Here is a 12,500-nt window from a genome sequence, read left to right on the forward strand (position 1 = left end):
CCTTCTTCATGCTGCTGTAGTAACATTACATAAGCCTGCTTACACAGTCTTGCCGGTGGAAATTTAACAAGTTTTAAGCAATACTCTATGCGCTTAATTGTTGTAGGAATTTTCAGTGGAAATCTACCCGTTTCACCATAATTATGCTATTTTATTAGAGGAATAAAGAGGTATATATTTAAAAAAAAAAAAAAAAAAAAAAAAAAAAAAACAATAATTATAATTATAATAATTTTAAAAAACACCATCCCAGAACACACATGTTTTTATTACAAGTGAATGAATGATTTCTATTTGTATATTCTCAGTAGTAACCGGACCCCAAATTTCTGCTGCATGTGTGAGCATCGGCTCTATCTGTGTGTTAAAAAAGTTTCCCAGTAAAGTGAAGGGTCAATAGATTAATTTTCGCGCGCGCGGTTAGTGGAGTACCGCCTTGTCCCAAACCTAATGGGTCTCTATAGCAAAACATCGTCATCATTACCACCAGCCTCCCCTTTCATCATGATAACAACAACAACAAAAAAGTGCCAATTTCAGAGGCCTTTGATGCCCTGTTGTCATGGTGACCTCAGTTTCAATCCCCCTGCACTTACATATGTATTTGTATTTCTTTTTATCACAACAGATTTCTCTGTGTGAAATTCGGGCTGCTCTCCCCTGGGAGAGCGCGTCGCTATACTACAGCGCCACCCTTTTTTTTTGTATTTTTTCCTGCGTGTAGTTTTATTTGTTTTTCCTATCGAAGTGGATTTTTCTACAGAATTTTGCCACCTGTTTTCTTTTTCTTGTCTGTTTGTTCTGTTTTTGCTTCGATGGATTTTAAGCAGAGTGTGTGGTATTGTACTTGTGGTGACATAAGAAATAACCCTTATCACCCCCTATGCAGGCAATAACAATAATATACCAAAGCGTCAAAAGCCTCTCTCTCTCTCTCTCTCTCTCTCTCTCTCTTGCATATGTTTGAGGGAGGGGAGAGGAGAGAGGGAGAGAGATAATGAGAGAGAGGGAGAGAGAGAGAGATAGTACCCGCCTGCCATGTGGACGGACATCTTAAGCAAATGACAAAGTACCAAAGTGCCGCTTATCCCTTTGTAGTTTAGTTTACTTTGATTATGCTTTTCCTTTCTGTTCCATTTTATTTGTTTTGCACCATTTTTGTTCTGATTTGTACCTAACTATGTCACTAGAGCTTTACAGCTAATGACATTAAAACATTTCAGTGTTCAGTTCAGTCTTCTCTCTCTCTCACAGTACCAGCAGGGGGAGTTCCAGTGGGACGAAGAGACCCAGGGCCTGATTCTGGGGGCCTTTTATTACGGGTACATCGTGACCCAGGTGCCGGCTGGCTGGCTGGCAGAGCGCACTGGGGCCAAGAGGCTGCTGGCTCTGGGGTGTCTGCTGACGTCAGTGCTGACGCTGCTGACTCCCGCTGCCGCCCGTTTTGGGGGGACCTCGTTTCTGGTGGCCGTCAGAGTGATGCAGGGTCTGGGACAGGTGGGTGGGGGTGAAGAAAAAAAAAAGTATATGTATATTTGTATTTGTATTCCTTTTTATCACAACAGATTTCTCTGTGTGAAATTCGGGCTGCTCTCCCCAGGGAGAGCGCGTCGCTATACTACAGCGCCACCCTTTTTTTTCTCTCTTTTTTTTCCTGCGTGCAGTTTAATTTCTTTTTCCTGTCGAAGTGGATTTTTCAACAGAATTTTGCCAGGAACAACACTTTTGTTGCCGTGGGTTCTTTTACGTGCGCTAAGTGCATGCTGCACACGGGACCTCGGTTTATCGTCTCATCCGAATGACTAGCGTCCAGACCACCACTCAAGGTCTAGTGGAGGGGGGAGAAACTATCGGCGGCTGAGCCGTAATTCGAACCAGCGCCCTCAGATTCTCTCGCTTCCTAGGCGGACGCGTTACCTCTAGGCCATCATATATATATATATAGAGAGAGAGAGAGAGTAAAGAGTGTGAGTGTGTGTGGTGGGGAGGAAGTGGGGTAGGGTCCCCCCCCCCCCCGCACTCCCTCGCCGCCCCCCCCCCGCCCCCCCCCCAAGGGGATATTGAAATTAATTTTCTGACCTCTTGCCTTGTCTTGCAACCCGATACATCAAAAGCATCTTGAACGTGATAGGCATTTTTGTGTTTTTTTGTTTGTTTGTGTTTTTTTGTTGTCGTTTTTTTTTTTTTTTGTTTTTTTTTTTTGGTAACGTTCGTTTTAGTCTGATGAGGTTCGCAGATTGTTCTGGGGGTGTTGCGGTGTGTTGCTGTTTTTGTTGTTGTTGTTGATGATGTTGCTGTTGTTGTTGCTGCTGCTGCTGCGTTTGTGTCATGTTTTGATGTGTTGTGTTTGTGTTTTGTGTTGTGTTCTTTGTGTTTGCTGTTGTGTGCTTGCCTATGGTTGTGCTGTTGTGTCTGTGTTTCGTGTTGCGCTGTGTTGTGTTGTGTTTGTATGGTGGTTGTAGTAGTAGTGGTAGTCTTCAGTTTAACGTCTTCCACTTTAAGTGATATTAGACGGGGGAAAAAAAGGGGGCGAGGGCGGGGCGTGGTGGTGGGAACGGTATTGGGCAGAGGGTGAAGAATGGTGTGTGTGTATGTGTGTGCGCGCGTGTATGCGTATGTGTGTGTGTGTGTGGTGGGGAAAGATACAGAGCATTGGAAAATGAAATAAAACATTAAAAGGGGAGACATAGGCACAATATAGAAGGATATTGTGGTTGTGTTTGTCACTTTGTGTGAATGCTGGTGTTGTTTGTTTTGTTTTGTTTTTTGTTGCCGTGTTTGTGTTTGTGTCGTGTTTGTATTTGTGTTGTGCTGTGTTGTGGCTATGTTGTGTTTGTGCTGTTTGTGTGTGTGTGTGTGTGTTTGTAGTATGCTTGAGTTGTGTTTGTGTTGTTATCGTGGTATGCTTGTGTGTTGTGTTTGTGTTGTTACTGTGTTGTGGTGCATTGTATTGTGTTGTGGTTATTTTGCGTTTGTGCTGTTGTTGGGCTTGTAGTAGGCTTGAGTTGTGTTTGTGTGTGTTGTGCTTGTAGTATGCATGTGTCGTGTTTGTGTTGTTACTGTGTTGTGATGCATTGTATTGTGTTGTGGTTATTTTGCGTTTGTGCTGGGGAGGGTTGTGCTTGTAGTATGCCTGTGTTGTGTTTTGTAGCGTGCTTGTGTCGTGTTTGTGTTATTGCTGTGCTGTGGTGCGTTGTACTGTGTTGTGTTATGTTCGTTCTGTTGTTGGGCTTGTAGTATGCTTGTGTTGTGTTTTGTATCGTGCTTGTGTCGTGTTTGTGTTGTTGCTGTGCTGTGGTGCATTGTACTGTGTTGTGGTTATGTTCGTTCTGTTGTTGGGCTTGTAGTATGCCTGTGTTGTGTTTTGTAGCGTGCTTGTGTCGTGTTTGTGTTGTTGCTGTGCTGTGGTGCATTGTACTGTGTTGTGTTATGTTCATTCTGTTGTTGTGCTTGTAGTATGCCTGTGTTGTGTTTTGTAGCGTGCTTGTGTCGTGTTTGTGTTGTTGCTGTGCTGTGGTGCATTGTACTGTGTTGTGTTATGTTCGTTCTGTTGTTGGGCTTGTAGTATGCCTGTGTTGTGTTTTGTAGCGTGCTTGTGTCGTGTTTGTGTTGTTGCTGTGCTGTGGTGCGTTGTATTGTGTAGTGCGTTGCCTTTCGTTATGACATATTTCCGTGTGCCACTTGTGCACTGCCTTCCCCAAGGACTAGAGCGTGGCATGCGCGTGTGTTGCACGTGTGCATGCATATGATAGTGTGAATCATCAGAATCAGAATCATATCTATTTGTCATGAAAACCGTGTGAATGGTTTATAGACACGCCCCCCTCCCTCCCCCCCCACACACACACCCTCCCCCCGCCCAAAACAACATACAAAACAACAACAACAAAACCACACATCTAAACTAAATGTAAGGTGTTATGATCAAAGCATGACGTGTTCTTTGAAACATTCATTTACGAATTTTGCAAGTCGGGGTTGTACGGGGTCGTAATTACACCACTGACTCACTGTGTCAGTATCATCAAATTTTGTGAATTCAGACTTTATATCTCTTTAAGAAAACTTTTCGTAAGTTGTTTTTTTATCTGATGCATTTGTCTAGGAAATTATTTTCATCTTCTAATACACCACATGTTTTGCATTTTCTTGCATATTTTTCTGTGTCTTTGTGTTTGTGTATTTGGAGATCATGTGCGCTTATACGAAGTCTGCACATAGCTGTTTTATGTTCAGTTTTTTCTTGAATAGATCAAATATGGTTCAAGTCTGTATTCTTTAGAAACATTATTGAGGATTGTTGGGTGTGTCATGTGCTGGATTGTTGGTTTTGTGTTATGTATTAGATTGACGGGTAGGCATTTTATATGTTGCATGGCCTTGACAATGTTTGAGCATGACAATGGTAAGAAGACAGATTACAGGGGGAAGAAAGAGAGAGAGAGAGAGAGAGAGAGAGAATAAAGAGATGAGAGAAGAAAAAAAAAGAAAGAGAAAGAAAAGACAACAGAAAGGAGAAAAATGATGATGGAAGGAACAAAAAGAGAGAGAGAGAGAGAGAGAGAGAGAACAAAAAAAAAAGTGGGAAAGAGCCTTCCAAGGATGCTGAGACTATCCTGCTCATTTGCAGAAATTTTACGCATCCACTGATTTCTCAACAAAAAATAAATAAATAAATAAATTTGACGGGTAGGTCTTAAATATTGAAATCTTGGTATGTCTCCTATGTTTCTTGCTATGTCCAATGATCTTGATTACTTGGTATATCTTATGTAATGAATTCTGTTTATGTCCTATGTGCCGGGTTGTTGTGTACGTCATGTGTCTGTATATAAGGATTGTCGGGTGCGTCTTATATCTTTAGATATTCTAGAATGTTTTGCATTGTTGCTATCGTCCACACCGATAAAAGTCTGAAGACATGAGACTGGAATTAACTCTGTCCATACGAACGGCGAAAGAGACGACGTTAACAGCGTTTCAGCCCCAGTTACCATCATCAAAATATTGCAAGCGGAAGGCTCTTATACTGAAGACGTGAATGTTGACAAAGACTACCACAATTCTGACGACGGAAGCTAAAGGTTGGGTCATTCAGACACCCACTGGACATCCGAGGGGTCTGTGCAGAGGAGAAGATAGGACTGGCCGTACTGAGTGAGTTAAACATGTTCAAATCTGTATGACACAGGGCGTTGTGGTTCCTGCAATGTACGCCATGTGGGCCGAGTGGGCTCCTGTCTATGAACGCAGCATCCTGTCCTGCTTAACACACGCAGGTTCGAACCTTGTTAAAGGAGTAATGCAACCTTTATGTTAGGAACCAATGTCATGAATGTATAGCTTGTATCAGGTTTGTTGTCATGAATATTGCGTTTATTGTCATGAGCATAACGGTTTAGAAAACCGTGAATGTATTATATATATATATATATATATATATATATATATATATATATATATGGAACGTTTGTCTGATGTTGAACGTGATTAGTGCAACAATTACTGTCATAATGTGGCAGTTATGTGACCGTTTCATGTCATGAAGAAAATGTACAAACAACCCTTTCTATATTTAAGGTTTTAACTCTTTCCATACGAACGGCGAAAAAGACGAGGATGACACCGTTTCACCGCAATTAACATCATCAAACTATCACAAGCGGAAGGCTCTTATACTGAATAGGTGTATGTAGAGAACCAATACCGCATTTCTGACGACGGAAGCAAAAGGTTTGGTCATTCAGACATCCAGTGGAAGTCCGAGGCGGTCTCTGTAGGGCTGAGGAGAGGACTGGCCGTCCTGAGTGAGTTAATAATATTACGTTTAATGTCACGAACATTGTTTTTTTTTTTGTATAGCATATACACCGTTAATAAAACAGTTATATAAAGCTTGATATTACATCTCAAAATTTCTTGTTGCAAAGTTTGACGCACTAAATGAAAGGTTTCTGTGACGTATTGACGTTATTGACACACCATTTATTTCCACGAAGTATTACTAACTTTAACCCTTTCACCGCCAAGATCGCATTTATGCACAGGCGTGGTAGAGGACCCATGTCACTAAAAGGTGACCATTCACTGGTCTGTTATCCATGAACCTACTGCTCTTAATGTTCGATGGTAGGATAGGCCATATTTTCTATACATCGAAGGGGGAATCCCCAGCTATCCTTAGCCACTGTCTTTTCTGTGTTTGTACCACAAGGGAATTTTGTTCTCCAAACTGACTGGCGGTGAAAGGGTTAAAAAAAAAATGAAACCCTTTCACTGCCGGTCAGTTTCGAGTGCAACACTTCTTGGCGCCAGAAGAAAGAGACACAGAGAAATTTGTTGTGATAAAAAGAAACACAAATAGAAATAGTCCGTTCTTGCCACAGGGAGTATCCCCAGCTATCACTGGACGTTAATTTGTTCCAACTTTGGCCCATCCTGCCACCGACAGTTAGAGAGCAGAGGGTTCCTTGATAACTAGCGTTCAGACCGCCACTCAAGGTCTAGTGGAGGGGGAGAAAATATCGGCGGCTGAGCCGTGATTCGAACCAGCGCGCTCAGATTCTCTCGCTTCCTAGGCAGACGCGTTACCTCTAGGCCATCACTCCATCAACACCCTTTCATCGCAAATATCGCATTTTCAGCAGCAGTCAGGTAGTACTAGCGCCCATGCCGCTGAAATGCTGGCAGACCGTGAGCTGGTCATCAAGGAACCCTCTGCTCTCTAACTGTCGGTGGCAGGATGGGCCAAAGTTGGTGTGATGGCCTAGAGGTAACGCGTCCGCCTAGGAAGCGAGAGAATCTGAGCGGGGTGGTTCGAATCACGGCTCAGCCGCCGATATTTTCTCCCCCTCCACTAGACCTTGAGTTGATGTTCTGATGGTCATAGTTGGACACGACTGACTATCATTATATATATATACCCCAGGAAATGGAGTTTGCCTCCCTTCGTACAGTGTAAAGAACGTTGCCTTCCTTCGTACAGTGTAAAGAACGTTGCCTTCCTTCGTACAGTGTAAAGAACGTTGCCTCCCTTCGTACAGTGTAAAGAACGTTGCCTTCCTTCGTACAGTGTAAAGAAGGGTTATACACCTAAAAGCCCAGTCATGCATTGGAATGATCGTGGGACTTACAGCCCATGAACGAAGGAAGAGAAGGAATGGGAAAGATCAGCTGGCTTTCAGAGTGGACAGCTGCTTATACATGCAAACAACCAAATTTGTTAACTCTCAGAATGAGAGTGATGGAGCGAGAGTAAGTGGAGTGATGGCCTAGTCGGAACAGCAGTTGCCTCCTCTGATGTTCTGGTGGTCATAGTCGGACACGACTGACTATCATACAGTAGGTTGACTGTTAACAGACCGCATGATCTGGTCGCATTTCAGTGACATGGGTTCCACTACCTAGCTGTTGCTAAAATGGGGCACTGGCGATGAAAGAATGTTGGTGTAACTGAGTTTTACCACCTATGGGCTTACGGCCCTTAATTAATTAATTAATTAATTAGACACCAAGCAGTTCAGGCCTTGGGTCTTTGTAATGTAACAGCGTTTATTGTCACGGTTTGTGTGTGTGTGTGTGTGTGTGTGTGTGTGTGTGTGTGTGTGTGTGTGTGTGTGTGTGTGTATGTGTGTGTATGTGTGTGTGTGTGTGTGTGTGTGTGTGTGTGTGTGTGTGTGTGTGTGTGTGTGTGTGTGTGTGTGTGTGTGTGTGTGTGTGCGCGCGCGCGTGCGTGCGCGCACGTCATTTTTAGTAATCTATACCCTTTTTTGTTGGATGTTTTCATTTGTTAATATTGTTGTGCAATACCCTATTGTCTTAACATGAGTATGTGTGAGGGGGGGGGGGGGGGGGGTTAGTATATCGTCAGCTATTGGGAATTCTTATTTGACTAGTTTTAATCTCTTATGTTGCGCTTGATGATTTTATGCCAGTGTTTACAACGAGCCTGTGATTGCACAACTTAATTTCCATGTGTTTTTGATTTGATTTGATTTGATTTGATGACGTTTGTGTGACGGTCAGTTTATCTCGAGTATGACGTATGTAGTGCATTTTCTTGATTACTGTCATCAGAATCAATCAGTTGTGAACGTTTGCAGGGGGTGAAATGGGCACAGTGTCTGCGATGTCTGTATCGGGGGTTTTGTGCAAGGAAGGATTCGCGGGAGGATGGCCCTCGGTGTTCTACGTGTTTGGTGGGTAGCTGGGGGTGATATCTGAATTGTGTGCGTGCGTGTGTGCGTGCGTGTGTGTGTGTGTGTGTGTACGATGGTGGGATGATGTACCTGTCTCTGTGTGTGTGTATGCGTGTGTGTGTGTATGTGTGTGTACACGTGTGTGTGTGTGTGTGTGTGTGTTTGTGTGTGTGTGTGTGTGTGCAATTGTGGGATGTCTCTTTGTGTGTGTGTGTTATGTGTGCGTGCGTGTGTATGTGTGTGTGTGTTATATGTATGTATGTGTGTGTTTGTGTATGAGAGAGAGAGAGAGAGAGAGAGAGAGAGTGAGAGAGAGAGAGAAACTGTGTGTGTGTGTGTGTGTGTGCGCGCGCGCGTGTATGTGTGCGTGCGTGTGTGTGTGTCTGTGTGTGTGTGGGTTTGTTTTTTGTGTGTGTGTGTGTGTGCCTGTGTCTTTGTCTGTGTGTACATTGACTGATTGATTGATTGATATGGATACTTATATAGCACCTATCCTCGGTCGGAGACCAAGCTCTAAGCGCTTTACAAACACGGGGTCATTTGCACAACAGGCTGCCTACCTGGGTAGAGCTGACTGACGGCTGCCATTGGGCGCTCATCATTCGTTTTCTGTTTCATTCAATCAGATTTCAGGCCCACGCACACATACACACTCAGACAAACATGTAACATTTAACATTTTACGACAAATGACCGTTTTGTTTACTTCCCCCCGCCATGTAGGCAGCAATACTCCGTTTTCGGGGGTGTGCATGCCGGGTATGTTCTTGTTTTTCATAACTCCACCGAACGCTGACATGGATTACAGGATCTTTAACGTGCGTATTTGATCTTCTGTGTGCGTATACACACGAAAGGGTGGGGGGGGGCGGGAAGGGGGGCTGACGGGGGGGGGGGGGGGGGTGCTGCCTCAGGCACTGTCAGTTCTGCACGTATGTTGACCTGGGAGATCGGAAAGATCTCCGCCCTTTTCCCACCAGGCGCTGTCACCGCCGGAGATGTGTGTACACGTGAGAATGCTTATGCATATGTATGTGCAGGTGCACTGGGATGCTTATGGGTCATATGCTGGACGGCTTTGATTCACGACTCTCCGGCCCAACATCCACGGATCTCGGCCGCAGAGAGACACAATATTGAGAGCTCCATTGGCCGGAGAGAGGTGAGTGGGGAGGCGATGTTCAGTCAGTAATAACGATACTATGAATGATAATGAAAACGATGATGACGGTGACAATGATGATGATGATAATACGAGTGATAATAATGATGATGATGGTGATGAAGATACTACTACTAATAATAATAATGACAATACTACTATTACTACTAATGATGATTAAGGCCCAACACTCGGCTTATATCACAGATTGACATAAGTTTACATTTGGGCCAACAGCAAAGTGAGAGCTGTATTATCAATGGTTTCTCCAGTCAATGAGAAACCATTTACAGCTTAGTCTTTTGTGAAGGGCTATGACTCTCAAACTAGGAGGCAAAATTGCACTGGCTCTTAGTGCTACAGCCTTGTGGGCTAGTTGGCCTTTGGGAACCATCCCAACGCCGACTGTCCTAAAACCCTCTTGGCCGAGAGAGTGGGGATGTACCTGGGCAAGACACTCTCCACTATAATCAAATTCTAGCCCAAATAGTCGGAACAGCAGTTGCCTCCTCTGCTGTTCTGATGGTCATAGTCGGACACGACTGACTATCACACTAATGATGATGATACTGCTACTACTGCTACTACTACTACTACTACTACTACTACTACTACTTTGTTCCCACAGCGCCTGTCCACCCCGTGGAGAGCACTGGCCTCGTCACCGGCAGTGTGGGCCGTCACCATCGCTCACTTCAGCTTCAACTGGGTCTTCTACTGCATGGTCAACTGTTTGCCCACCTACCTCAAGGAGATCCTCCATTTCCATATGGCTCAGGTGTGGTGCGTGCGTGCGCGCGTGTGTGTGTGGGTGGGTGGGTGAGGTGGGGTGGGGTGGGGTGGGGTGGGGTGGGGGGATGTGTGTGTGTGTGTGTGTGGAGGGAAGGCATGGGGGAGGGGAGGGGGGATTGAAGTGTGGGTGGGAGTTGGAGTGTGGATTGGTGTGTGTGTGTGTGTGTGTGGCGGGGGCAGGGGAGGAGTGTGGGGGGGGGGGGTGCGGGGGGGACACAGGGGTGTTCGTGTGTGTCTTAAACATTACATTTTGAAATTATACTCAATCCATAAAAAGCTTGTGTGTTTTACTCTCAGTGTACAGGGCTTTCACTACGTTCATTCGCCCAAGTGGTCTTTTTCGGAAAATACTAAAATCATTATCACGAGTGGACTTTATAGATCTACTGGCTGAGCCCTGAAGGTCATGGGCAAAAATCAATTGCGTACACATATTTATACATATTCAATGCGCGTGCTCATATTCTTCACGAACGCGAACGACGCCATTTTGTTTCAAGTTGTTGACCTGCCCATTCAATCCTATATTCAATCGACAATACACGATAACATTGTGATGGAAAGTTGGAGAAAGAGACCGTTAAATATTTATTCAGAGAAAGATTTGTGAACGCCTCATCACATACTGGATTATGCCCCCAAATGCCGTAAAAATATCCACAGAATCAGTCGGAATTCACATTTAAAAATAATAAACCATGAGAGTTAATACCCTTGAATTGATGACACGTAAAAATTTCCAGTCTTGTCTTTTCTCAAAATGAAGTCCTTTTCACTTCATACGATGTTTAGAAGTACTTGTACTTCGCCCCACATGTTATTAGTTTAACAAAATACTCAGTTTTCATATCAACTTTAAAACTATAAAACTAGAATGAACATAAAAGAGAAATTGAATCGACCGTGTCAACGGGGTGTAACTAAACTTGTACATGTACATCTAAATGTTGCAGTATGATTGCGGCGATAGCCACGTCTCCTTTACCGCGGACTTAAAACGAATTTTAAATTGCCCTTAAAAAATTTTTTGAATGCCCAAGATACACCAGAATAATATGATTTAAACAGCGTTCTCACTGCGAATACTGCAATCGATTTATCGCCCTTTAAAAAAGCATGTTCAAATATTTTATTTTTGAACGTTAGCTAAGCAGGCACGATAGTGTAATGGGTAAGACAGTTTCTCCTCATCCGAACACGCGGGGTTCGAATCTGCCGTTAGGACTTTTTTTTTCTTTTTTCTTTTTCTTTTAACCTGAAGCTTTATACTAACAAATACAGAATACATTTTAACGATTAGATTTTTTTTAAGTGTATCACAAGTGAGTCTTGAAGGCCTTGCCTCTCTTGTTCTTGTTGGAAGAGGCTTTCTGTGTAATTTATTTCATGCAGCCGAGACAATTTGGTTAAACTTAAGTAATGTTGCAAAGATGAGCAACGTAGTCAGATGTATCCTGAGGTTTAATACCAGAAAAATACTATGTTCATTTATGTTGTGTTTCATATAGTTTGTATTCTGTTTCTGATAGTTATGTTATTTTAATTGTTCATGTGTAATCTTGGTGTAAAATACTATTGCTGTTTTTATATCCTCCATGCCCTGAAAGGGGTGAAAGGATTAAATATTCTTGATTCTTGAGAAGTCTGCACGCTGTGTTACTTCCTTGAAACTTTATGATTATCATTTATTTATTTATCTATTTACGCTTATAGTTGACTTCAAGTTTTTGCGCCTTATACATATTATTAGTAGTGGTAGTAGTAATTTTTTTTGTATTTATCTATTATTTATTCACCTTTTTTTCTTTTTCTTTTTTTTCAAGGCCTGACTAAGCGCGTTGGGTTACGCTGTTGGTCAGGCATTTGTTTGGCAGATGTGGTGTAGCGTATATGGATTTGTCCGAACGCAGTGACGCCTCCTTGAGCTACTGAAAGTGAAACTGACACTGGCACTGGCACTTCCCAAACAGGCCGGCTTTCTGTCTGGAGTGCCTCACCTGGTTCTGCTGCTGACTGAAGTCCCGTTCAGCTTGGTGGCGGATTTCATCCGTGGTCGGCGTTATCTTTCCACTGGGGCAACGCGAAAACTGTTCTATACAGTGGGTAAGTCGGGAAATCTTGTTCTACAGAAACTTTATCTATCTATCTATCTATCTATCTATCTATCTGATAACCTCCCTCACCCTCCATCCCCCACTCTGATCTATAGTGCGGTGTGTGTTGTGTGTGTGTTGTGCAGCTCCCACGTTCGCTCGTATGCACACGAGTGGGTTTTACGTGTATGACCGTTTTTACCCCGCCATGTAGGCAGCCATACTCCGCTTTCGGGGTTGTGCATGCTGGGTATG

The 12,500-nt window shown here is 43.5% G+C and overlaps 1 protein-coding gene across 1 annotated transcript in view; it reads left to right on the forward strand.

Annotated features, from left to right (window-relative positions):
• The window catches only part of LOC143277759 (sialin-like), a 24,000-nt gene that overhangs the window by 6,152 nt on the left and 5,348 nt on the right, over positions 1–12,500 (forward strand). Inside the window, exons 3-8 of the mRNA XM_076582661.1 lie at positions 1,264–1,497; positions 5,192–5,279; positions 8,103–8,198; positions 9,239–9,360; positions 9,989–10,138; positions 12,123–12,255. Of these exons, the coding sequence (XP_076438776.1) occupies positions 1,264–1,497; positions 5,192–5,279; positions 8,103–8,198; positions 9,239–9,360; positions 9,989–10,138; positions 12,123–12,255 (823 nt within the window). The remainder of the gene's footprint in view (positions 1–1,263; positions 1,498–5,191; positions 5,280–8,102; positions 8,199–9,238; positions 9,361–9,988; positions 10,139–12,122; positions 12,256–12,500) is intronic.

This window comes from Babylonia areolata, chromosome 35, assembly GCF_041734735.1.
Source record: "Babylonia areolata isolate BAREFJ2019XMU chromosome 35, ASM4173473v1, whole genome shotgun sequence".
NCBI classification, from domain to species: Eukaryota; Metazoa; Mollusca; class Gastropoda; order Neogastropoda; family Buccinidae; genus Babylonia; species Babylonia areolata.